The sequence below is a fragment of the Pongo abelii genome, chromosome 20 (assembly GCF_028885655.2).
Source record: "Pongo abelii isolate AG06213 chromosome 20, NHGRI_mPonAbe1-v2.0_pri, whole genome shotgun sequence".
Taxonomy (NCBI): domain Eukaryota; kingdom Metazoa; phylum Chordata; class Mammalia; order Primates; family Hominidae; genus Pongo; species Pongo abelii.
In genome coordinates this window covers 40,708,794-40,734,583 of record NC_072005.2, presented here as the reverse complement: position 1 = coordinate 40,734,583, position 25,790 = coordinate 40,708,794, and the positions used below count along the sequence as shown (strand labels likewise).

The 25,790-nt window shown below is 53.6% G+C and overlaps 1 protein-coding gene across 1 annotated transcript; it reads right to left on the bottom strand.

Annotated features, from left to right (window-relative positions):
* Positions 1–3,918: 3,918 nt before the first annotated feature.
* MAG (myelin associated glycoprotein) lies at positions 3,919–25,346 on the bottom strand. Its single transcript, NM_001134188.1, is given in 12 exon segments — positions 3,919–4,446; positions 5,720–5,819; positions 7,067–7,163; positions 7,549–7,836; positions 14,939–15,199; positions 17,246–17,503; positions 17,790–18,086; positions 21,544–21,912; positions 22,070–22,138; positions 23,230–23,285; positions 24,345–24,376; positions 25,316–25,346. Coding segments are annotated over 9 exon segments (1,881 nt in total). The 5' UTR covers positions 22,116–22,138; positions 23,230–23,285; positions 24,345–24,376; positions 25,316–25,346; the 3' UTR covers positions 3,919–4,281.
* Between the last annotated feature and the right edge of the window lie 444 nt (positions 25,347–25,790).

Genomic DNA, 25,790 nt, shown 5'->3' with positions numbered 1-25,790 from the left:
TTCTCTTTCTGAAATGGCAGCCTGACCCAGCACAGCCTGACCTTGCACCCCTCTGCAGTTCCTTCACTGTCAGATGTGCGGTCATGTGTTTGCTTGTCTTTCTGATTGTTGTCTGTCTCTTCTGCAGAATGTCAGCTCTGGGAGGTCACAGAGTGATTCTTTTTGGGCACTGCTATGACCCTGGGGCCCAGCATAGGCCTGGCACACAGAGGTGCTCAGTGAGCATGTGTTGAATTCTGGTGGGGCCCAGGAGCTGGGTGGGAAAAGTCTGAGACAGTGAACTCGAGTTCAGGTCCTACTTGTTTGTTTGTTTGTTTGTTTTTTGAGACAGGGTCTCACTCTGTTGCTGAGGCTGGAGTGCAATGGTTCAATCTCAGCTCACTGCAAACTCCATTTCCTGGGCTCAAACGATCCTCCCACCTCAGCCTCCCAAGTAGGTAGGACTACAGGCGCATGCCACCATACCTGCCTAATTTTTGTATTTTTTGTAGAGACAGGGTCTCGCTGTGTTGCTGAGGCTAGTCTCAAACCCTGGGCTGAAGCCATCCACCAGCCTCAGCCTCCCAAAGTGCTGGGATTACAGGCATGAGCCACCGCACCTGGCTCGGTCCTACACGTTCACCATGGTTGAGTGCCGGTCCCTCCTAAGGATAGTCTTTGTGTCAAATTCCCTCATTGTTTCCCAAACTTTAGAGGTTTGCCTACAACCTTCAGGAGACACCTGCAACATGTTTATTTAATACATTTTTAAAATCAATTCAGTTGATTGGTTTTTTTCTTATTTATTTATTTATTTTGACTTAGCCTCATCCGAAGCTGGTGTGGCATTCTGGTTTCCTGTTGTTCTGGCGCATACTAAATGAAGCATACACGGTAGCGTCACAGTGGCTCCCGGGGCCCTCAAGCTGCACTTTGGGCAGTGTGAGGTTACTCCCCGATCCCTGGTTATTGACAATGTTCTGCTCCTCAGGGCGAAGTCCTCCCAGGCCAGACCTGCTGGAGCCAGAGTCTGTCGTCAGGGGACAGGTGTGTCAGGGCAGGGCTGGTGAGCATGTATGCAGGGGATCTGGAAGAGGCTTCCCTCCCGGCTGCTGAGAGGCCCCTGTGTATCCCCAGCCCCATCTGATGCCTCTCTGGCCTTGCTTTAGCTCCTGGAATTTTGCTAAACATGTTCCCACTTGGGGCCTTCACACATGTGTGAGTTTCCTTCCATAGGGAAGCCTCCCCTGCCCCCTGCGACCTGAAGTCACACTTAGATTCTATGCTGTAAAACAGCGGTCCCCAACCTTTTTGGCACCAGGGATCGGTTTCATGGAAGACAATTTTTCCATGGGCCTGAGAGTGGGGAGGGAGCTGGGGATGATTCAAGCACATTACATTTATTGTGTACTTTATTTCTATTATTATTACATTGTGATATATAATGAAGTAAGTATACAACTCACCATCATGTAGAATCAGTGGGAGCCCTGAGCTTGTTTCCCTGCAACTAGACGATCCCATCCGGGGGTGATGGGAGACAGTGACAGTTCATCAGGCACCATCTGTGAGTGCGCAGCCTAGATCCTTTGCACACACAGTTCACGATAAGGATGGTGCTGCTATGAGAATCTAAAGCCGCTGCTGATCTGACAGGAGGCGGAACTCAGGTGGTCATGCTTGCTCGCTGGCTGCTCATCTCCTGCTGTGCAGCCCAGTCCCTAACAGGCCACAGACCAGTATCAGGGTGTGCAGTACAGCACTGGGGACCCCTGCTGTAAAAACTCTGAGCTTCTCCTTGGGAGCCGGTGTCACAGTTGCAGTCTGATATTGTGCATGAGATTCTTTCATGTCCTTGTCCCTGCAAGACTGTGAGCTCCGTGAAGAAAGGGCATGCACCCTGCCAGCTTGGACAGGCCCCACAGAGGGTTTCCCTTCCCACTGCCCACAGCCCGGCCCCCCACATGTCTCCTTTCCTCCTGCATGTGGACTTCCCATCCCAGCCAAGCAGCCCCATGTCACCTCCCTTCCCCATCTGGTTTGTTTATTCCTGCCTCTAGGCCTTTATTTTGGTCTCTGTGCTGTGTCCTCCGCCTTCTTCAAAATGCAGCGAGAGGCCGGGCACAGTGGCTCATGCCTGTAATCCCAGCACTTTGGGAGGGTGAGTTGGGCACATCACTTGAGGTCAGGAGTTCGAGACCAGCCTGACCAACATGGTGAAACTCCATCTCTACTAAAAATACAAAAATTAGCTGGGTGTGGTGGCGCACGCCTGTAGTCCCAGCTACTTGGGAGGCTGAGGCAGAAGAAGCGCTTGAACCTGGGAGGCAGAGGTTGCAGTGAGCCAAGATCGTGCCACTGCATTCCAGACTGGATGACACAGTGAGACTCCATCTCAAAAAAAACAAAAAACAAGAAAAAAAACAGGGAAAGCTGCCGTCTAGGAAACCCTGCCCTCACTGCCCGCAGCCCACAGCTTAACCTTACTGCTCCTCCAGCACCTGGGCTCTGTGAGCAGCTGTTGGTTCTCACCAAGATGGCCGTGTAGCACAGCGTCAGAGCACGGCCTCTGGAGCCAGTGATCGGGGCTCAAATCTGGGCTCCACTGCTAACAATTGGGGACCACAGAACTGATGTAACTTCTCCATGCTTCAGCTGCTTGTTCTCAAACGTGCACGTGCATCAGAATCCACCAAGGACTTCTCAAAACACAGATTCCTGGGCCCCACCCCAGGGTTTTTGATTCCTGAAGTCTGGGGTAGGGGCTAAAAATTTGCCTTTTTAGCAAGTTCCTGGGTGCTGCTGATGCTGCTGCCTAGGGACCACACTTTGAGAACCATTGTCATAGTTATTAGGGAAGGTAAATGAGGTTAATGGAGATTAATTAATGCAAAGTGGGTAGAATCATAGAAAGCGTTCAACAACTGTTAGTTATTAATCCCATTTACACCAGACACTCTGGCCCTTTTTAACTTCCTGACAGGTATTATAGAAAAAGTGCATTTGATACAAAAATTAGCCGGGCGTGGTGGCGAGTGCCTGTGATCTCAGCTACTCGGGAGGCTGAGGCAGGAGAATCACTTGAACCTGGGAGGCGGAGGTTGCAGTGAGCCAAGATCGCACCACTGCACTCCAGCCTGGGTGACAGAGAGAGACTCCATCATAAAAAAAAAAAAAAAAAAAAAGGAGAGAGAGAGAGAGAGGGAGGGAGGGAAAAGAAAAGAAAGAGTGCATTTGAATCAGAAGAATCAACCCCAGGGCCTGGACACACTGTTTCTAAGCTCTGGGACCCTGGGAAAATCACCTAACTTCTCTAAGTCTCAGCGTTCTCATCGTCACCAAGCTGTCCTAGGAGACCCTTCTCAGGATAGCCTGAGCCTCTGCAAAGTGCTCAGTATACAGCTGGTGCTTAATTAATGTTTCTTGAACTGAATGTAGTGATGTGTAAAGGCTGATGCTGCAAATTGCTGCATGAATGTGAGAGATGGGGGTGAAACCAACATGGGCTGGTGAGACCTAGATCTGTGGCTCGGACTCCAAGCTGCAGGGACCAGGAGGTAATCTCAGTGCAGGAAGCCTGCCAGGTGTGGGACAATAGGGAATGGTGGGGACTGTGGCCAGTGCACAGGACCCTCCCTTTCAGCAAGTCATGGCCACGTACAAGTGCAAGCCTGGTGCTGTCAGCTGATCTGACTGTGACAGAAATCAGCATGAAGATTTTTATGTGAAATCACCCATAAGTCAAACCAGACCCAGCTCGCAGCTACCAGCTCAGAGTGGGAGCAACTTAATGGCCACTGGCCCTGGGTTCAAGGCTAAAATCCCTGGGCCCTTGCCTGCATACCAGGCTCAGCCGAGGGCAAGGAAGTAATTCTGTCATTGTTCTGTAGACGGTGGGATAGCAGGCTGCCCAAAGACGGGTCAGAAAGCATCAGGATCTAGACTGGCATTTGGCTTCGGGGCATTTATTTCATGTCCCTTTTGTACAGGCCCCAGGGCCAGGTGTGGGGGCAGGAGACCAGGCAGGAAGTAGCAATAAATAACACGGACAGACAGAGCTCCCCTCCAGACAGATGAGGATAAAGGAGGTTAGAGAGGAGCCGTAATGAGGGCGTGGGGATGCTGGCAGGGAGGGGCAGCTGGGAAGGAGGAGGAGGTCAGGCCCCCAGGACCTCACTGTCACCTGCCTCATTCCCCTCCTGCCCCAGCCCCTGCTACTTTTGGGAGGAAGGGAGCCCACAGCCAGTGGGGGCCAGGGAGGGTCCTGAGGGGGGTCAGCCATGCGGGCTGCCCCCAGCTCCTTCACTTGACCCGGATTTCAGCATACTCAGCTAGCTCCTCCGTCAGCGTGTAGCTGTCCTTGGTGGGCCGTTTCCCCAGGTCCGAGTGAGAATAGCTCAGGTCCAGCTCTGGGGGTTCACCCCGAAGGCCCAGCAGCCTCCTCTCAGATCCCAGGCGCCTCTCGCTCTAGGAGGGGAAACCACCCATTAGCAGGGTCCTTCTCCCTGCCTTTTCCCGATGCAGAGGCCAGAGTGTTTGCACCCTCAGAGTTCCTGAGTTCAGTCCCAAATAAATCCCTGTGAGAACCTCCTTTCTCAAGGACCGCAGGCCCAGCGAGCCCCACGGTCACCGGGTCCCTCTCTAGAGCTTCTGCCAGTGTTAATCATTGCTGAGCTTGAAATTTGCCTACAAATTCAGTTTCTTCAGGAAGCTTTCTTCTTCTTCTTCTTTTTCTTTGAGACCCAGGCTGGATTGCAATGGCTCGATCTTTGCTCACTGCAACCTCCAATTCCTGGGTTCAAGCAATTCTCCTGCCTCAACCTCCTGAGTAGCTGGGATTACAGGTGCCCGCCAACACTCCTGGCTAATTTTTTGTATTTTTAATAGAGATGGGGTTTCACCATGTTGGCCAGGCTGGTCTCGAACTCCTGACCTCAAGTGATCCATCCGCCTCAGATTCCCAAAGTGGTGGGATTACAGGCGTGAGCCACTGCCCCCGGCCAGAAAGCTTTCAACATAGGAGCTTTGAGGGCACACAATTTAACCCCGAACACCTTTTTGGGTGAAAGCCACCTAGTCGGGACCCCCATCTTTCCAAATTCCTGGAAATACCTGGTTTGGTACGTGCCCCCCCATGGGTCCTGCATGGGTCTGCCCTCAATCTGGGAGGTCCTGCAGGTGACATGTGGGTTTCCCCCATGCTTCCCACCCCTCCCTCCACCCCCTAGCCACAGAAATTTGGACACACAGGACGGTGGCCACAGACAGAAGGGAGCTGCAACAGGACAGACTAGACAAGGCCAGCACCGCCGGGCAGGCCTGGACGTCACCAGAGACCACCTTGACTCCTGACAGGGACACACGGACATGCACGCCAACCCCAGGGCCCAAGGAGGGCCCAGAGGAGGGCACACTGAGGCCCCCGGAACCTACCTCCTGGGGCGCTCAGTGAGATTCCAGGGTAGAAACCTCTTTGGACTATTGGAGAAGGAAATGCAGTCACAGACACAGGCAGGGAGGGGAGGGGTCCTTAGGCCCCACATCCCATCGCCCCCTACACAGCTTCAGCCTGGGCACCTCCTCCCCAGCCTCCAGGTCCAACCCAGCCTTGGAATGTCCTTCCTCTCCTCCTGTGAGAGGCTGCTCCCACTCCCCTGCACCTTGGCCTCGCAGGCCCTTCCCAGGCCCTCAGTGTCCCTGGCATCCAGGTTCCCAGGCCAGCCTGGAGCCTGGTCCTTACCTCGTACTTCTCTGGTGCCCCAGAGATGCGGAAGTCGCTGCTGAACAGGACGGGAGGGTTGTCCCCTGCCGAGAAGCTGGGGCTCTCTGTCACGTTCTTTCTGCAGGGTAGGACTCGTCAGACTTCCCTCTGCCCTCCCTTTCTGCACCCCCACGTGTTTTAGGAGTTTGGTTCAGGGGACCTCAGAGTTCTCCCACCCATCTCTAAGATGTGGCAAGCAGCCCTTTCAGAAGCACCAGCCTCTCCTGCCTACATGGCGCATCCTTCCCACTTCTGCAGCTCCTGCCCAGCCGGGGACGAGCCACCTGGCCCCTGAGCTCTGCCGTTTTTCAGGACCCTCGCCTGGATTCTCCAGGTTCCCCTCATAGGCTCTGGGTCTTTCTGCCCCTCTTGCTGCCACGATGTGGAGCAGACGGGTTAATTTATTTCTCAGGACAGCTGATGTGTGTGCGCCACAAGGAAGAAACACGGCTGCAGCTGAGTTGGGCCAGGTGGGTGTGGTTTGGGGCTGGAGAGGCTTTCTGTCTGTCTGTTTCTAGAGACAGGGTCTCTCTTTGTCACCTAGGCTGGAGTACAGTGGTGAAATCATAGCTCACTACAGCCTCAACCTCCCAGGCTCAAGCAATCTTCCCTCCTCATCCTCCCGAGTAGCTGGGACCACAGGCACATGCCACTATGCCTAGCTAATTTTTTCGTTTTTTTGTAGATGGGGTCTCCCTATGTTGCCCAGGCTGGCCTCTAATTCCTGAGCTCAAGAATCCTTCCACCTCGGCCTCCCAAGTAGCTGGGACTACAGTGGGTGCCACCATGCCTGGCTAATTAAAAAAAATTTTTTTAGAGATGTGGTCTTGCTATGTTGCCCAGGCTGGTGTCAGATTCCTGGCCTCAAGCAATCCTTGGCCTCCTGAAGTGCAGGATAACAGGCGTGAGTCAACGCACCCAGCCAAGGCATATTTTTTTTTGCCACAGATGTGTGTAATCTTTGGGGCTTCTGGCGTCAAGTGGCCCTGCTGCTGTGGCTGCAGTGGGGTACCTGGGCTTTCCCACACTGGAGTGTGTAGGAGAGAGTTCCTAGAGATAGGGAGGCCGTCAAAATAGAATGTGGGGAAACAGGTCTCAAATGATGTGTGTAAAGGGCTCAGCCCAGTCCCTGGTGTGCCTCTGACCAGCAGGGGCTGGAATTAACAGGAACCCTCTCTCCTCTGTCCAGCTGAACATTCCCAGAACAGAATCTGCCTTCTCTACACTTATGGTGTTGCCTTCCCCCGCCCACTCTGGGCCTCCATCTCCCGCTAGATCCCCTTTTTGGAGACTCCCATCCCCAGATAAGCCCCAGCTGGCACTCACTTCCTGCGTGTCTGGGTAATGTAGCAGACGATGGCAATCAGGATGGCAAAGGCAACCACGGCGCCCACAGGCCCAATCTTGGCCCACATCAGTCGATCTGAGGACAGAGAAGACCCAGGTGCCCTTAAGGCTATGGGTGGTGGTGAGGACACCTGAGAACTTTGGAGACGTGCTGGGGTGACAGTCAATGTATTCACACATCTGGGGCATCCTTGCACTGACTGATTGGCACGGAGCCTCCTTGTGCCAGGGCAATCCCTTTTGTGGTAGAGGGCCCTGGGGAGGGGCTTATACCTCAAAGGTCCAAGCAAACTCAGGGCAAACTCAGGGTGGCTTCTCCTCTCCAACCGGAAAGGAAGAATTTGACCTTTTTCTCAATCTGCATAGCCCATGCTCTGTGGCTGTTGGTCAGCCTTGGGAACTTGGATCCAAAATGAGCCTGCTCCCTCCTGTGGTTCCCACCCCAAGTCCACGCCACTCACGGGCTCCCTGGAAGGGCAGCTCCAGGCTCTTGGCGCCATAGAGGTTCCTCGCGGTGCAGATGACGCGGGGCGGGGCCTGGGCCTGCCCCCGCAGTGTGAGGATGCTGGTGAGCACGAGGCCGCTGCGCTCCGAGTACACGAACTCCCGCTCGCTCTCGTTCACGGTCACATTGCGCGACGGCAGCTCAAAGGCCACGGACGGCTCCGGGTTGGACTTCACCACGCACAGGCACTGCACCGTGTCTCGGGCTGCCGCGCAGTGGGACTCCAGGAGGAGCACAGGGGCGACTGCAGGGGCAAAATCAGGACTGAGGGTGGCCCGGAGCCAACGCGAGGCCCGGCCTGGGAGACTCCTTGGCTCAAGGCAAGGCCAGCGTGGCCAAGGATGGGGGCGGTAGCTTCATGTAGGGCCCTCCAATTTCCCCTCCTTTTTCCTCTGTCCTGACTGAGAGCGCCTTGACCTCACTACGACCCCGCCGGCTGCCTGTTTTCACTGCAAGCTTCACTAACCCACGCCTGGGGCCTTGAACATTCCCAGGCACTGATAAAGGTGTTTAGGTTGTTGCTCAAAACACTGAAAGAGGCCGGGCACGGTGGCTCACTGCTGTAATCCTAGCACTCTGCGAGGCTGAAGAGTGAGTGGATCACTTGAGGTCAGGAGTTCGAGACCAGCCTGGCCAACATAGTGAAACCCTGTCTCTACTAAAAATACAAAATTAGCCAGGTATGGTGGTGCACACCTGTAGTCCCAGCTACTCAGGAGGCTGAGGCAGGAAAATCATTTGAGCCTGGGAGGCAGAGGTTGTAGTGAGCTGAGATCTCGCCACTGCACTCCAGCCTGGGTGACAGAATGAGACGCTGTCTCAAAAAAACCCCAAACAACAACAACAAAAATGAAAGAATGAAAGAAACCAGCCCCAGCCCTGGGCCAAATTCCTTAAACCCTCATGTAAACCCATACCCTGATCCTCACGGATGTGTCTGGGTAGAATCTCCCTTTCTCTCGCCGTAGCACTGTGCGAGTTCCCCTCCCAAATGCTTTGGACTGATGATCACCTGGTGTTTAGTGCCTCTCTCTTTGGAATCCCAAGTGGCCTCATTTCGGGATGGTTTGGGGTGCTCTCTTGGGACGATTCTTCTGGTGCCCCTTTTGAGGCAACTCTAGCCTCATGTTCAGCCTGGACGGAGCACTATGTCACAGGGACGGGCTATTTCTCCTGGGCCCTGGCTCTTACGCTGTCTCTAACCTCATTCACCTTGTAATACATAAATCAGATCATGGCACTCTCTGCTCAAAACCCTCCTTCTGTTGCTCCGTGGTTCACCTAAAATACAAATCCTTTATTTTTTATCGTTTAGAGACAGGGTCTGGCCCTGTCACCCAGGCTGAAGTGCAGTGGCAGTACTATAGCTCATTTGCACTCTTGGCCGCTAGCGATCCTCCTGCCTCAGCCTCCCAAAGTGCTGGGATTACAGGCATAAGCCACTGCGCCCAGCTACATTTGACCATTTTTGACATGCAGAAAAAATTTCACATAGTTCAATGTAATATATACAGCAAAAAGTACGAATATTCACCCTAAATGAAATCAGTATAGATTACAAACAGCCTTGTGTTCTTTAGGCCAGATTTTGCTGTCAAATCAGGGTGGTGCCAAATTTGCAAAAAGCCTTTTGATTTTAAAGCTTTATGTTCAGAATTGCAGAGGACGGTAAATCTGTCATACTCATGATCGTTACTGGAGGGTTTTTGTTTGTTTTTGTAGAGACAGGGTCTTGCTATGTTCCCCATGCTGGTCTTGAACCCCTGAGCTCAAGCAATCCTCCTGCCTTGGCCTCCCAAAGTGCGGGATTATAAGGCGCAAGCCACTGTGCCCAGCCCAAAATACAAAGTCTTTCATCTACAAGGCCCCTCAGTCCCTGCCTGACCACATGCTCTCTCCTTCTCTCCCCCTAGCTTAGTCCTTTCCAGCCACACTGGTTCCTTGCTGTGTCTGAAAATTGTGGAGCTTTCTCCCACTCCAGGGTCTGTGCGTTTCTCCCTCAACTTGGAACACTTCCATCAGTTGCCCGTGGAACGCCCTCCCTCGCTCCAAGTTGGCCTCTACCCACGCAGCATCTCCTTCTCTAACCACCCAGGGAAGGTACACCTCGCTCCACATGTCATTCACTCCCTGCCTCACTCAGTTATCCTCCCCAGCACTCACCCTCCCTGCATCACACACTGATATAAGGGGCCTCCTGTTTCCATCAAGACAGGGGCTTGCTCCTTCTCCACTCTGGGCCCCACACATAGAAGGGAGGAACCATGGAACTCTCCCAGCCCCCGGTCTCCCCAGACCCTTGGGGCTCACACAGGCTTAGACTATCCCCTCCTTTCTGGCTTCCAGCCTCTGCTCCTTCCTTTCAGTCTGTGCTGCAGATGCCCCCCACTTCCTCCCCTAAAGCCCCCTTGAACCCCAGCCCTCCCTCACCCATGAGATTCCCTTCTGCCACTAGCACCAAACACCACCCTCCATCCAAAGTCACTTGGTTGAGCTTTGCTTTGCTGCCACTGGATTACAAAAATAGTACTGGTAGGTTTTTTTTCTTTCATTTTCCAAAACAGGAAATTATTATTATTATTGTTATTACTATGATTTTTAAGACGGAGTCTCTCTGTCGCCCAAGCTAGAGTGCAGTGGCGCAATCTCGGCTCACTGCAACCTCTGCCTCCCGGGTTCAAGTGGTTGTCCTGCCTCAGCCTCTTGAGTAGCTGGGACTACACGTGCATGCCACCATGCCTGGCTAATTTTTGTACCAAAATACGAAATTGTATTACAGCACAGAATGCTGCTTTTTAAACTATGTTCTCTTTCTTGGCTGCAGAGTCCAGCACCCTCCTTGGCTTGCTCTAGACTGAGCACTGGTTCTCAGTGAGTTCTCACCAAAACCCACTTACACACAGGCAAGAGACCCTTGGCTCACCTACCCCATGTATTTTCAATTGCCAGCAAAAAGAATGTGCCGGTAATGGTGGTGGACCTGGGAGTCACATGGGCACACGGATTCACGGCAGGAATGGGAACTCTGTGCATATGTCTCTAAGTCTACTGAATAAAAAGTCCTGTTCGGGCAGAGATGCAATATGCTTGCTATAGCGTTAACCAGCTAACACACCACAGAGTACATTAATAACAGCGAACCTGAACCAACAGACATAAAACTTTTTCAAAGCACTTCCACTCAAGACAGCCCCGCTGGTGCTCTGGTGACAAAGTGTGCGACCTGGATGTTGGCGGAACGCCGACACCCTGCCGGTGCACGTGCTTAGTATCTTTTCAGACAACCTGTGAAGCTGCGGAAACTGTTATGGGACTCTAGACAAACCTCTAAGACAAAGGTACAAAGAATGAGGAGTTTGTGGTGGGATGGATTTGGCTTGAATCCCAGCTCTGCCATCTACTGGCTGGGTGAGACCATTCAGGCTCCTGGGCCTCCAGGATGGAGTTCTCATCTGTGCAAACCAGGGGGTTACAGTCAGTAACTCATAAGGGGCTACGGGACTCCGAAGACAGGCGCGCAAATGTGTTGTAAACACTTAACATCCCAGCTGGGCGCGGTGACTCACAACTGTCATTCCAGCACTTTGGGAGGCCAAGGCAGGAAGATCACTTGAGCCCAGGAGTTTGAGACCAGCCTGGGCAACAGAGCAAGACCCCATCTCTACAAGAAATTAAAACATTAACTGGGCATGGTGATGCGTGCCTGTAGTCCCAGCTACTCAGGAGGCTGAAGTGTGAGAATCAGTTGAGCCCAGGAGGTTGAGGCTGCAGTGAGCGATGATCAAACCACTGCATTCCAGCTTGGGCAACAGAGCAAGACCCTGTCTCAAAAAAATAAAATAAAATAATAATAAAAAAAAAAAACGTAACATCCCACCCAAGTACTCATGAGTAGATAGACAGAACCATTCCAGCAAAGAGGTCACATGAGCAAAACCTCAGCAACAAAACACACAACAAATATTTAACCTGGAGTCCAAAGGAAAAATCAGTGAGAAAGATGATGACATCCAATATTCACAGAGTACGTAGCACTATGAACACTCAGTATTGTTCTCTTAGTTCTTCTTTTTTTTGGGGGGAGTGGGGGGGTGGGACAGAGTCTTGCTCTGTCGTCCAGGCTGGAGTACACTGGCTCCATCTCAGCTCACTGCAACCTCCACCCCCCCAGGCTCAAGTGATTCTCCTGCCTCAGCCTCCTGAGTAGCTGGGACTACAGGTGTGCGCCATCACGCCTGACTAATTTTTGTATTTTTAGTAGAGATGGGGTTTTATCAGGTTGGTCAGGCTGGTCTCGAACTCCTGGCCTCAAGTGATCCAACTGTCTCAGCCTCCCAAAGTGCTGGGATTACAGGTGTGGGCCACCACGCCCAGCCTAATTCTCTTAGTTCTCACAGCCATCTTTGTGGTAAGATACTGTTACGAACCCTTGCTAAGGGTTGCAAAGCTGAAGTCACTTGCCTGAGCTCAGGCAGGAGGATGGGGACAGAGCTGGGATTCTAGCCCAGGTCTGTTCAGCCCTATTGGGACTGGATGCCAGTCAAACTTCTGTTTCCTTGTATTAAACTGGGGTGAAGAATGGTACCCTCCCCCCAATCACATGGTTGAACAAAATAGGTCAATGCGTACAAGGTACTTAAGCTAGTTCCCTAGACATCTCAGGCACTCGGTAAGGTTGCACGCTTCCTGCATGCCCTGTGCCGTTCAGGGCTCTGGGGTTGGCAGGTAGGACAGAAGGCCCTGCTCAAGGGTCACCACCATTGTCAGTGAACACTGGAGACCTGGTGCCAGGGAACATTGACTGTGTGGAGAGGGAGGGGGCCTGAGGGTCGCACTCTCCAAGAGCAAGCACTTTGACACAGCCCTGGGTAAAGAGTAGGGAGCTGGCAGGTGGGGCGGGGGACAGGGCCGCTGCTCCCCTCAACTCTAGCAGGGTGAGGCCTGCACACTCCACATCTGCCTGTGTGTTCGTTTTCAAGAGAAGCCAGATTGAGTCCTGGCGTGCTAAGAGCTGTGAGGGAGGTGAGGCAGCCAGAGGTTTAACAGCTGGGGCAGACAGGAGTCTGGAAGTATCGGGCTCGGACCAACTTTTATAGCTGCCTGGCCTCAGGGAATTCCACCCTTGAGTTTGAGTTTTCTCCTTGGTAAAGGGGATAATGATAACACACCCCTGTTTCACAGGGTGACCCTAGAATTGAAAATGAGCCAGATAGGCTGGGCATGGTGGCTCACGCCTGTAATCCCAGCACTTTGGAAGGCCGAGGCGGGTGGATCACTTGAGGCTAGGAGTTGGAGAACAGCCTGGGCAACATGGAGAAACCCCGTCTCTACTAAAAATACAAAAATTAGCTGGGCGTGGTGACGCATGCCTGTAATCCCAGCTAGTTGGGAGGCTTAGGCAGAAGAATCGCTTGAATCTGGGAGGCAGAGGTTGCAGTGAGCCATGATCGTGCCACTGCACTCCGGCCTGGGCGACAGAGCGAGACTCTGTCTCAAAAAAAAAAAAAAAAAAAAAAAAAAAAAGAACTGAGCCAGAAAACAGCTGTAGAGGATTCAAGGTCTGGCCCAGGACAGGCCCCTAACGCACACTTGCTGCCCGCTGCTCTTACTATAAAGGAGAGATCTGTGCCCCACCGGAAAATGTATGTGAGGTGGTGCTGCATGCTTGTTCAAATACTGCCATCGGCTCCTCTTTCTGACTCTTAAACTTAAGAATCACTGGTGTGGGGTGTAACGGGGAACAGGGGACAACCAGAGGGGGAAGCTGGCCCAGGATAGCACGCACAGATGGAGGGAGCAGGGGACCACGCAGCCCCGCGCCAGGATCACATCAACCCCGCTAGGGAACAGAACCAGGAGGGAAAGTGCCCGAAGATTATAGGTCAGCAGGAGAGGGACGGCTTTGCCACGATAGGTTGCCCCCCAGGACTAACCTGTATCTGCCATGTACTGATTGTCACCATGTATACAGCACAGAGCGTGTACTGTGTAGCAGACACTGCATTGAATTCTTTGCATGTTGAATGTCATCAAACCTTCTGGCAAACTTGTGTGGTGGGGGCCGTTGTGAGCATCGTGAAGGCCACAGAGGTGAAGTTTGGAGAGGAGTGCTAGAAGCCAACAGGAGCTTGGGAGGAAGCAGGGGAAATGGAAACAGGAAGGCGACATTGCAGAGGGAGTTGCTTAAGGAAGGGGAGTCAAAACTGTGACTTGGCTGCTACAACCTGGAGTGATGGCTGTGGGGGTAGGGGTGGTGGGAGATGGTGGCACAGTCCATAGTGAGGAGATGAGAGGCGCTGGCCAGCGGTGCAATGGTGAGTTTCATTTCCAAGACAGTAGCTTTGTATGTGCATCTATGTCATCTCTCCAGCTATTCTGTACCTGTTCATAAGCGTGGTGTCTTCTCAGCCCTATCCTCCACCTCTCACAGAGCCGCACAGCCTTTTGTGTATAACAATTACCCCATCAATGTATTCTGCTGTCATAACATAGGATGAGGTCAGCCTTGGGCAGGGAAGAAGAATGGAACCAGACTGCCTGGATTCAAACCTCGAATTCTGCTGTTTCCTGGCTGTGGGAACTTAGGCAAGTGGCGTAACCTCTCTGGGTCTCAGTTTCCTTCTCCGTAAACAGGGGAACAGTCATAGAACCTCCCTCATGAAGATGTCATGAGGATTAAACGAGTGGGCTGCTGTACAGCGCTTCCAACAGTGCCTGGTACATAGCGACACTATACACATGTTAGAGATCATGGTCATTGTTTTGGTTAATGCAGAGGGGCAGTGGCCACAGGATCCAGAAGTTTTACTGGTCAAAAGCCCACCCCAGGCTGGGCGTGGTGGCTCACGCCTGTAATCCTAGGACTTTGGGAGACTGAGGTGGGCAGATCACCTGAGGTCAGGGGTTCGAGACAAGTCAGGCCAACATGGCGAAACCCCATCTCTACTAAAAATACAAAAATTTGCCAGGTGTGGTGGCGAGCGCCTGTAATCCCAGCTACTCAGGAGGCTGGGGCAGGAGAATTGCTTGACCCAGGAGGCAGTGACTGCAGTGAGCCGAGATCCCGCCACTGCACTCCAGCCTAGGTGACAGAGCAAGACTCAAGACTCTGTCTCAAAAAAAAAAAAAAAAAAAAAAAAAAAGCCCACTCCCGGATGTGGGAACACAATATTCTCAGATGGGATTTTATTTTCCTGCTGTGAATTCAGCTTCCCTGCCGTCCCTTCCTCGTCTCTGCGGAGGACAGGCAAAGCCAATACTGATTGGGATGCGTGGGCACCCACAGTAACCCTGGTGTCCCCCACGGAACCATCCATCCCCAGCGTAGGGGAGCGGAAGATACTCACACTCCACAGACAGGTTGAAGGCGGTGGCCCTCTGGCCATACTGGTTCTCAGCCACGCACCAGTACTCTCCATCATCCTCGGGTGACACGGCTGGCAGCTCCAGCTGCAGCTCGCTCTCGTAGATGACCGTGGCCAGGATCTGCTTCTCTTTGAAGATGGTGAGAATAGGGTCCGGGTTGCTCTGCGTGGAGCACAAGATAGAGACCGTCTCCCCCTCTACGGCCACCATTGTCCCGTTCACCGTCGGCTTCCAGGGCGCATCTGTGGGGTGGGACGGGACTAATGGTCAGAACCCAGGAGGTGTTTCTTCTGCCAGCCAACTACCACCCCCAGATATCACCCCAGATCCCACCCCAAACCTAGCACACTGGTTCAGAAAGGCTCAGGTGACCCCAGTCCTGGCTATCTCATTTCCAAGAACAGCATCTTGGTAACCAGAGTGCTTGTCTTCAGATCCCTACTTTACCCCTGTCCAGTTGTGTGTGGACCCACATCTTAACCTCTCTAGGCCTCACTTTTCTCATCTGGAAAATGGGCTTTGTAATAGTTCAACCTCATAGGGGTGATCATCCAACATTCACTGAGAACCTGCTGAGTGACAGGCATTGCTCTAGCTTGAACAAGGCCCATGTGGAAAGAGCCGATGTAATTAAATAAAATATATACTTTGTAAGATGGGAAGAAGTATGTAGAGAAAAATAAAGGGGCTGAGGGTATGGAAAATCAGGGTAGTTACAGTTTGGGATAGGATGATGGGTGAAAGCTTCAGCGAGCCTAGGAGGTGGGCAGAGCCAGCCGTGGGAATGCCGGGGGTAAGATTGCATGTCAAAAGCATGCAGAAGGCCGAGCGTGCTGGCTGACACCTGTAATCCCAGCACTTTGGGAGGCTGAGGCAGGCGGGTCACCTGAGGTCAGGAGATCGAGACCAGCCTGACCAACATGGTGAAACCCCATCTCTACTAAAAATACAAAAATTAGGCTGAGTGTGGTGGCTCACACCTGTAATCCCAGCATTTTGGGAGGCTGAGGTGGGCAGATCACGAGGTCGGGAGTTTGAGACTATCCTGGCCAACATGGTGAAACCCTGTCTCTACTAAAAATACAAAACTTAGCCAGGTGTGGTGGTGTGCGCCTATAATTCTAGCTACTCGGGAGGCTGAGGCAGGAGAATCGCTTGAACCAGGAAGTGGGAGGTTGCAGTGAGCCGAGATTGCTCCATTGCACTCCAGCCTGGTGACAGAGCCAGACTCCGTTTCAAAAAAAAAAAGCATGCAAGAGCTGTGGAGTAAATGTTGGCTGGGACTGTCATTATTAATATCCCCAGTGCCGGGCACTTTGCCTCAATACACATTTGTGAATGAATGAATGAATAAATCAATGGTATCTCTTTGGTTCTCAGCTAAGAATCCTCTTTTGACCAGCTCCGTTCTTGCTGGCCCAATAATATAAATGTGCATACAAGGGGCTGGATGAGGCCTGAAGTCCCTTCAACCCTCTCATTAGAACTACAGTGGAATTCATTTAAAAATGCAGATTCCTGGCCGGGCACAGTGGCTCATGCCTGTAATCCCAGCACTTTGGGAGGCTGAGGCGGGAGGATCACTTGAGCCCAGAAGTTTAAGACCAGCCCAGGGAACATATCGATTCTCTGTCTCTATAAAAAAATAGAAAAATTGGCTGGGTATGGTGGCACCTGCCTGTGGGCCCAGCAGTGCAGCAGGCTGAGGTGGGAGGCTTGCTTGAGCTCAAGAGTTTGATACCAGCCTGGGCAACATAGCAAAATCCCACCTTTACAAAAAAAATCTGAAAATTAGCCTGGAGTGTGGTGGTGCACACCTGTAGGCCCAGCTGCTCAGGAGGCTGGGGTGGTAGGCTTGCTTGAGCCCAGGAGTTTGAGGGCAAGTGGTGCTATGATGGTGCCACTGCATTCCAGACTGGGCAACAGAGTAAGAGCTTGTCTCCAAAAAAGTTTTATAAAGTAAAATGCAGATTCCTGGGGCCAGGCCCACATCAAGTCCCAGAACAACCAGGAACTGCCCCCAGGAAGCTGCAGTTAACAGGCTTCCCTAGGAGGCAGGCCTGGGTCTTGTCCTGGGAGGAGGGTAAGGCAGAGCAGGTGTTCCCCAGATTCTTGTGGAAAGAATGAAGGTACACCTTGACCTGCAACCCTCCTGTCTACCTTGGCCTCGACCGTGTTTATGGCCGGTCCCCTGCGGGACCCAGCCCGTGCTCGCCCAGGATGAGTCCCCTTTCCCTTTTTCTCTCGGCTGCAGGTGGGCGTGTGGACGCACAGGGTGGGCCACTCACACATGACACTGAGCCCCACGGTGCGGTTGTCCTGGCCATAGGCATTCTCGGCCAGGCAGGCATAGACGCCGTCCTCGGCGGGTGTCACCTCCTCCAGCTCCAGGAGCAGACTCTCGGCCACTGCCTCCCGGAGGACTGTCCCGTCCCGCATCCAGGTCAGCAGCGGCGGGGGGTTGCTGTCAGCCCCACAGAGCAGGCTCACGTGGGAGCCCTCGATGGCCTCCACCGAGGAGTTCATCTCCACAATCACCGGGGGGTCTGAGGCCCGCGACACAGCGAGGTTAGTGAGCAGGTGCTGGGGACCCGGCCCAGTGCCCTCTCCCAGCCCCGCCCCGCCCCCAACACTGTCCGGCCCCGCCCTCAGCCTCGGCCCCGCCCCAGGACTGCCTGGTTCCTCCCACGTCCCACCCAACTCCCCAATCCCTGCCTGGCCCTGGCCCTGGCCCCGCCCCCATCACGGGCCGGCCCCGCCTCCGGCCGCATCCCCAGGTCCACCCCCTCCCCGGACCCCGCCCCACCCCGCCCCGCCCGCACCCAGGCTCACACTTGACGTCCAGGCTGGCGTAGCCCTCGAACTGCAGGGTGGTGTTAGGGAAGGAGGCCTGGCAGCCCAGCCTATGGCCGTTGGCCTCCCTCGTGGGCACGAAGTGCAGCAGCGACACCTGCACCCAGGTGCCCTCGTCCTCCCGCAGCCGGCCCAGCACAGCGGGCTCCCCCAGCCCCTCGTGGCCTAGCCAGCTCAGCTCAGGGCGCAGCTCTGGGCAATTGTCCGGCACCATGCAGCTGACCTCCACTTCCGTGCCTGCCACCACCTCTGGGGGCACCACGATGTTGGGGGTGTCTATACGAGTGGGGGAAAGGGAGGGCTGAGGAAGCAGCACTGAGCTACCGTCCCGGTCCCACCCCACCCACCCTCCTCCTTGTCCACCTCCATTGCTGGCAATGGTACTCCTCAACGGCACCGCTTCCACTCCCTGCCTCCGGATTCAGAATTCCCTTCACCCTTCCTCCTCTTGGTCACCCCGGAGCCCTCCACGGAGCCACCAGAGCGCCATCGTAATGAAAATCACAGTGTCGTGGCCAGAGCACTTGACAGTGTTTAACTTGCCAGTCCCTCCCGCAAAGCGAGAGGGTGAGTACTGTAATTTTGCTCATTTTGCAGATGAAGAAACTGAGGCTGCAGCTGGCACCAGGTAACACTGGCTACAAACCCTGTGGCTCTGGCGTCAGCGTGGGCTCCCCACACCTCAGCACTTCCCAAGCGGCTCTCCTCTCCCATGCCTGCTTGGTTTACCCTCCGCCGGGCATGTGAGTGTGTGTGTGTGTAGGTGTGTGTGTATGTGTGGTGTGTGGGTGTGTGGTGCATGTGTGTAGTGTGATGTGTGTGGTTTGTGCAGTGTGTGGTGTGTTTGTGATGTATGTGTGTAGTGTATGGTATGTGTGCAGTGTGTGTTGTGTGTGTGATGTGTGGTTTGGTGTGAGTGTAGTGCGTGGTATATGTGGTGTGTGGTCTGTGTCATGTGTGGTGTGTGTGTGATGTGTGGGTAATACATGTATGTCTGCAGTGTGTGTGGGGTGTTGTGTAGTTTGGTTCGTGTTTGGTATGTGGTTTGCGTAGTCCGTGGTATGTGTGTGGTGTGGTTTGTGTGGTATGAGTGTAGTATGTGGTGTGTATGTGGTGTGTGGTTTGTATCATGTGTGGTGTGTGTGTGCTGTGTGTAGTGTGTGGTATGTGTGTGGTGTGTGGGTAGTGCATGTATGTGTGCAGGGTGTGTAGGGTGTAGTGTGTGTGGTTTGTGTAGCATGTGATTTGTGTGTAGTGCGTGGTGTGTGTTTGGTGTAGGGGTAGTGTCTGCAGTGTGTGTTGTGTGGTTTGTGTAGTGTGTGGTGTGTATGCAGTGTGTGTTGGGTATAGTGTGTGGTTTGTGTGTGTGGTGTGTGCATGGTGTCTGGTTTGTGTGGTGTGTGTGGTGTGTGTTTGGTGTGTGGCATGTATTTGGTGTGTGGGTAGTGTGTAGGTAGAGTGTGCGGTGTGTGGCGTGTGGTTTGGGTACTGTGTGGTGTATGTGCAGTGTGTGGTTTCTGTAGTGTGTGTTGCACATGTTTGTTGTGTGTGGAGTGTGTGGTTTGTGTTGTGATGTGTGGGTAGTGCATGTATGTGTACAGTGTGTATAGGGTGTAGTGTGTGCGTGGTTTGTGCAGTGTGTAGTGTGTGTTTGGTGTGTGGGTAGCATGTGCAGTGTGTGGTGTGTGGTGTATGTATGTGGTGTGTGTAGTGTGTGGTCTGTGTAGTGTATGTGGCGTGTGGGTAGTGTGTGCAGTGTGTGGTGTGTAGTTTATGTGGTGTGTGGTGTGTGTGTGGTGCATGGGTAGTATGTGCAGTGTGTGGTGTGTGGTTTGTGTAGTGTGTGCTGTGTGTTTGGTGTGGTGTGTGTGTGTAGCATGTGCAGTGTGTGATGTGTGGTTTTTGTAGTGTGGTATGTGTGTGTGGTGTGTGGTGTGGTGTGTGTGTGGTGTGTGGTTTGTGTAGTGTGTGTTGTGCATGTTTGTTGTGTGTGGAGTGTGTGGTTTGTGTTGTGATGTGTGGGTAGTGCATGTATGTGTACAGTGTATATAGGGTGTAGTGTGTGTGTGGTTTGTGCAGTGTGTAGTGTGTGTTTGGTGTGTGGGTAGCATGTGCAGTGTGTGGTGTATGTATGTGGTGTGTGTCATGTGTGGTGTGCGTAGTGTGTGTGGCGTGTGGGTAGTGTGTGCAGTGTGTGGTGTGTAGTTTATGTGGTGTGTGGTGTGTGTGTGGTATGTGGGTAGTATGTGCAGTGTGTGGTGTGTGGTTTATGTAGTGTGTGGTGTGTGTTTAGTGTGGTGTGTGGGTATTGTGTGTTTAGTGTGGTGTGTGGGTATTGTGTGTGTAGCATGTGCAGTGTGTGGTGTGTAGTTTTTGTAGCGTGGTGGGTGTGTGGTGTGTGTTTGGTGTGGTGTTTGTGTGGTGTGTGTATAGTGTGTGTAGCGTATGCAGTGTGTGGTGTGTGGTTTTTGTAGTGTGGTGTGTGTGTGGTGTGTGTGTTTGGTGTGTGTGTGGTGTGTGGGTAGTGTGTGTGTAGCATATGCAGTGTGTGGTGTGTGGTTTGTGCAGTGTGTGGTGTGTGTGGTGTGTGTGTTTGGTGTGTGTGTGGTGTGTGGGTAGTGTGGTGTGTGTGTGGTGTGTGGGTAGTGTGTGGTGTGTGGTTTTTGCAGTGTGGTGTGTGTGTGGTGTGTGTTTGGTGTGGTGTGTGTGTGGTGTGTGGGTAGTGTGTGTGTAGTGTATGCAGTGTGTGGTGTGTGGTTTGTGTAGTGTGGTGTGTGTGGTGTGTTGGGTACGGTGTGTATGTTTGGTGTGTGGGCAGTGTGTAGGTAGCATGAGCAGTGTGTGGTGTGTGGTTTGTGTAGTGTGTGATGTATGTGTAGTGTGTGGTGTGTGTGTGGTGTGTGGGTAGTGTGTAGGTAGAGTGTGCAGTGTGTAGTGTGTGATTTCTGTAGAGTGGTGTATGTGTGTACTGCACCTGTGCAGTCTCTTTCTGCACCAGGGTGAACCCGGCTCTCTCATAGGGACTCAGCGCTGAGGGCTCCAAGCAGCAGCGCCGCTCAGAAATGAGGCAGGGGGATCCCTGAAATCAGGCAGTGTGCCCTATTCTGATTGCCATGTCTGGCCATAGCTGTATTCTACTTGGCTTAAAGGATTAAAAAAAAAAGAAATCTGAATCAGCAGCCAAAATTTAAGAATTAGGAGATTACACCAAAGAATCCAAAATTCTGGTTTATCTTGAAAATTCAGAACACCTGACAGCCACGGCCCTGCTTTCTGTTGGCCAGAGCTGGGGGCCACGTGCCAGGTGCTGCTCTGGGCATCTGATGGCTTTTCACTCATTGCCTTAAGTGCTGTTCTTATCCCCATTTTACGGAAGAGAAAACCAAGGCCCAAGGAAGTTAAGTTACTTGCCCAAGATCACCACACTAAAGTGGGGACCCAGCAGCCTTGCCCCTACCCCCTGGCCCCACTGCCTTTCTCCAGGTGTTTCCAAAAGAATAGCAGCACCTGTTTCCCCCTGAGGGCAGCAAGACTATTTTGGGGCCCTGCTTTGTTCATGTCTGTCATCTGCATGGTCTGCGTGGGCCTTGAAGTTTGCACCCCCAGCCAAATCAGCACCTCCCAGATCTGCCATCCAGGCCTGCTGGGGAAGGTGCGGGGAGGCCTTCCGGCCACACTCCTTCCCGCCCCGCTGCCCCAGCTCCGGGTGCCTGCACAACCGCTGGGGACTCACTGATGATATCCAGGACGCTGTGCTCTGAGAAGGTGTACTGGTTGTAGCCGCCCAGGTCCCCACGGAAGTAGTACTTCCCGCCCAGCTCGGGGCTGACGTTGCTGAGCAGGAGGGTGCAGTTTCGAAGGCCCAGGTCCCCCAGGAGGCGGCTGCGGCCCTGGAAGCTCTCGTGGACTACTTGGGTGCGCGACTTGAAGACCACCGGGGGGTAGTTCTTGGGGTAGGGACTATTGAAGTACCAGACACCATGCACCACGGCGGGCCGCAGCTCATCCGGGAAGTCAAAGCGGCAGGGGATGGAGACGCACGTGCCTTCGAAGGCTGAGATGGACGAGGGCATCCAGGCACCCCAGTGACCCCCTCGGGAGGCTGCGGGCAAGCAGGAGAGCTGAGGCTCAGGGACACGTCCTACACGATCACCCCCTCCGGCTCCCATCCCCGACCACATGCCCGGGGCTGCAGGGACCCACCTCCAACCTGCTCAGGGGCCAAGGCCCTTAGGTCCCCAGCACCTGTCAGCCGTTACCTGAAATCATAATCCAGAACAGAGGCAGTGCCGTGAGGAATATCATTCTGTACAGCGAGTGAGTGATCGCTGGAAAGGGAGAGGAGAGGGTTAAAGGCTGGGGGAAGTGAAAGGGGGTGTTCCATCTGGGCTTCAGGAAGGGGCCCATTCATGTGTTAGCTGCTGCTGCTATTATTATTTATTTATGCATTTATTTACTTATTTTTCTGAGACAGGGTCTTGTTTCATCGCCCGGGCTGGAATGCAGTGGCACAATAACAGCTCACTATAGCCTCAAAATCCTGAGCTCGTGTTATCCTCCTGTCTCAGCTTCTGGTATGCTCCACCACACCCAGTTAATTTTTCTTCTTTTTTGTGGAAATGGTTGGGGAGGTGGGATCTCACTATGTTGCTCAGGCTGGTCTTGAACTCCTGGCCTCCAGCAATATTCCTGCCTTGGCTTCCCAAAGGATTACAGGTGTAAATCACCATGCCTGGTCTGCTGATATTTTTTAACTTTTTACTTTTTGAGATGGGGTCTCAGCTCTGTTGCCCAGGCTGGAATGCAATGGTGCAATTATGGCTCACTCACTGCAGCTTCAATCTGCCAGGCTTAAGCGATCCTCCAGAGTAGCTGGGACCTCAGGTACACACCACCATGCCTGGCTAATTTTATTTTAGTTTATTTATTTGGTTATTATTATTATTTTTTTAAAGATGGGAGTCTTGCCATGTTCTATGTTGCCCAGGCTGGTCTTGAACTCCTTGGCTCGAGCGATCCTCCTGCCTCAGCCTCCCAAAGTGTTGGGATTACAGGCATGAGCCACCTCACCCGGCCTGCTGCTATTACTTATAATTATAAACCCTTCTATGGCATTGGCCATGCGCCAGCCCTCACTGCTTATTCTGCTGTCTTAACTCATTGGATCTCTTTGAGGAAGATGCATTATCCTCATTTTATAGCTGAGGTCCAGAGAGGTTAAGTGACTTGCCCAAGGCCACACAGTTGGTCTGCAGTCTTAGCCGCATGTCCTGTTTCTATGCAGTGATTATATGCTGATCATTATCTTTGTCACCATGATGCTCCTGGAGATCTCCAGAAAGTAAGAACCAGAGAGCCAAGGCAGGGACGGCATCGCAAAGCTGAAGCAAGGGAAGTAAGTTGGTACCCTGCCCCTCACCTGAATCTCCCTGAGTTGGGGACGTCTTCTGGGTCCACCTGAAGCTGCCAGACAACCTGCAACAAGAGTCACTCAGGTGCAAGGGGGAGGGATCGGGGCGCCCAACCCACCCCCGCTTCAGTATCTCCTGCATGGGTTGTGACCTGTTGTTAGGCTGCCCATGTGGCCTCCCATTGTGCCTGGGACCCTCCCACACAGCCTCGAAGCCACTCTCGCAACAACTCCCTCCAAGCTGGGGTGTCGGAGAACTGTGGGGAGGGAAGGGGGAACGACCGCATCGGGGTACGGGGGTGAGACTGAGGGGTGTGGCGAGTGGAGTGAGGGAGCAGATGTCCCACGGCCGGGGCCTGGGGGTGGCGGGCAGGGACCCAGAGCCATCAATGACTGGGTTTCACAGTATCAGCATTCCCGACATGCCGCGTGAATTCCTGCCGCCCTCTCCCACCCCACAGACGGCCCCTGGTGTCCGCACCCTCACCAGAAGCTGGTCCCCGGTACAAAAGAGTCCTGTTCCCTCGGGGAGAGGGTGTTTTAGCCTGTGGGGGGCTTTCAGGGTAGGTGGGGAGTAAGAAAGGGGTCAGGCACTCCTGGCTGGGCTTTGAGCAGGGCCAGGAAAGCCCAGGGTGGGGGCTAGCGAGCCCCTGGCACCCTGCTGCTCCGTGGGTTGCGTTGGGGTTGGAGCCAGGGTTTCCAAGCAATTGCTTTTCCCAGCCTTCACCGCCCTCTTCCCACGGACAGAGACACATGCACAGACACATCCAATCGCGGGGATGAAATGTGACAGATGTAGCCCTAGCCAGAAGGGGCAGGCACACACAGCAGAGACTCATACAGACACCCAGACAGGACCCTGAACACACAGACAGGCACGGGGACCCCTGGGCCCACAGGAATGGGCTGGCACTCACATAGTTCCCAAGACATGCATGCAATGCCTCTGCTGCTGTCCACACACACCTGGACAGACACAGCCCTAGCATTCAGCACATACACACACACACACACACACACACACACACACACACAGCCTAGCATGCATGCCAGGCTGACAAAGATGCAAGGAACTGCACACACACACTGAGGATGGCTATAGACGGGTCCACTCAGACACGCACCGATGGACACCTGGCTGACGCTGCCTTTGCACCTGTGACAGGAAGGTACAGGAGAGAGACGCAGATGAGGATGAGCACGTGCCCGGGCAGACATGAAACAAGCAGGTAGACCATGCACTCTTAATAGCGGGGAAAACAAGTTCGCGGGATAGGGGCCAAGTCAACCTCAGCTATTACAATGTGTGTGGCCACAGTCCATAAACATGTACAGCAGATCTGTTGGATTAAAATGCCAGGGGAAGGATGGGATGAGGACAAATGCATCTAAAAAGTTGGGGCCGGGCGCAGTGGCTCATGCCTGTAAACCCAGCACTTTGGAAGGCCAAGTTGGGAAACTCTCTTGTGCCCAGAAGTTTGAGACCAGCCTGGGCAATATAGCGAGAGTCCCGTCTCTTAAAAAAAAAAAAAATAAAATAAAATAAAAAGTTTCCTTAGTGAGGATTAATGAAGAAAAGTCGACTGAGGCTTACAGAGGAAGGTGCATGGGCAGCCACGTGTGTGCATGCACACACACACACACACACACACACACCTGTTATGTGCCCAGGTGCTAGAATGTGGTCACTCACAGCCCACTGCCCCCATCCACCTGCCAGATTGCAGCCTGCAGGTGTCTGATCACCTGGACATCCTTCCATTCTTTGCCCAGACACAGACCTCCTCCACCCCATCTGCCTCGCACTCGGGAACCCCAAGGAAACCTCTCCTGCAAAACCTTCACCCACAAGGGGTGCTGAGGGGGGCCCTTTGTTTTTTCTTTCTGTGGTTTCTTCCCAGAGCCCCATCGCTGCCCCAACGATGGTCCGAGCCCATCCCCAAAGCAGCCCCAAGCCACACTCTCCTGCACCCTAAATCAGTGGTGGTGCACAGCGACGCTCCCTCACCCAGAGCACCTGACCCTGCTCACGTCTGGGTGCCACTGCCCCGGTGCCCTGCTTCCCGTGCCCTGGCCTCCCTGCCACCGTACTCACTTGGACTCAGTTGCTTCTGCACCTCTGCTCCACCAGCCCAGCTCACAGTCCCCTGCCTCCCAGGGTCTAGGCCCCCACTTGCCAGCCCCTCCCCTCCCCCTGGGTGCCAGGGGCCGCCTGCCTCCAGGGCCCAGCTCCTCCCTACCCCCGGGGGAGGGGGGCACAAAGGGGCCCTTGTCACCACGGGGCTCGGACTGGGCAGCCTGACGCCTGGGTTCTCCTAGCTCCTTCCTGGAGGGGTCGGGAGTGGCTGCCTTGCTGTCTCCCCATCCTCCATCCCTGTACACCCTGATTCTGGGTCCCGGGGGTCGGGGGGCAGTCTAATCTCTTTGGAAGTCCCGGGCTGAGGGACAGAGGCATTGTCCTCAGGGAATCTTGGTGGCAACATTAGGTGGGCAGCAGAAGGAGACAGGTCCTTTCCACCCTCAACGTCAATGTCACCTCTTGCCATCTGAAATGACCTTCCGTGTTCACC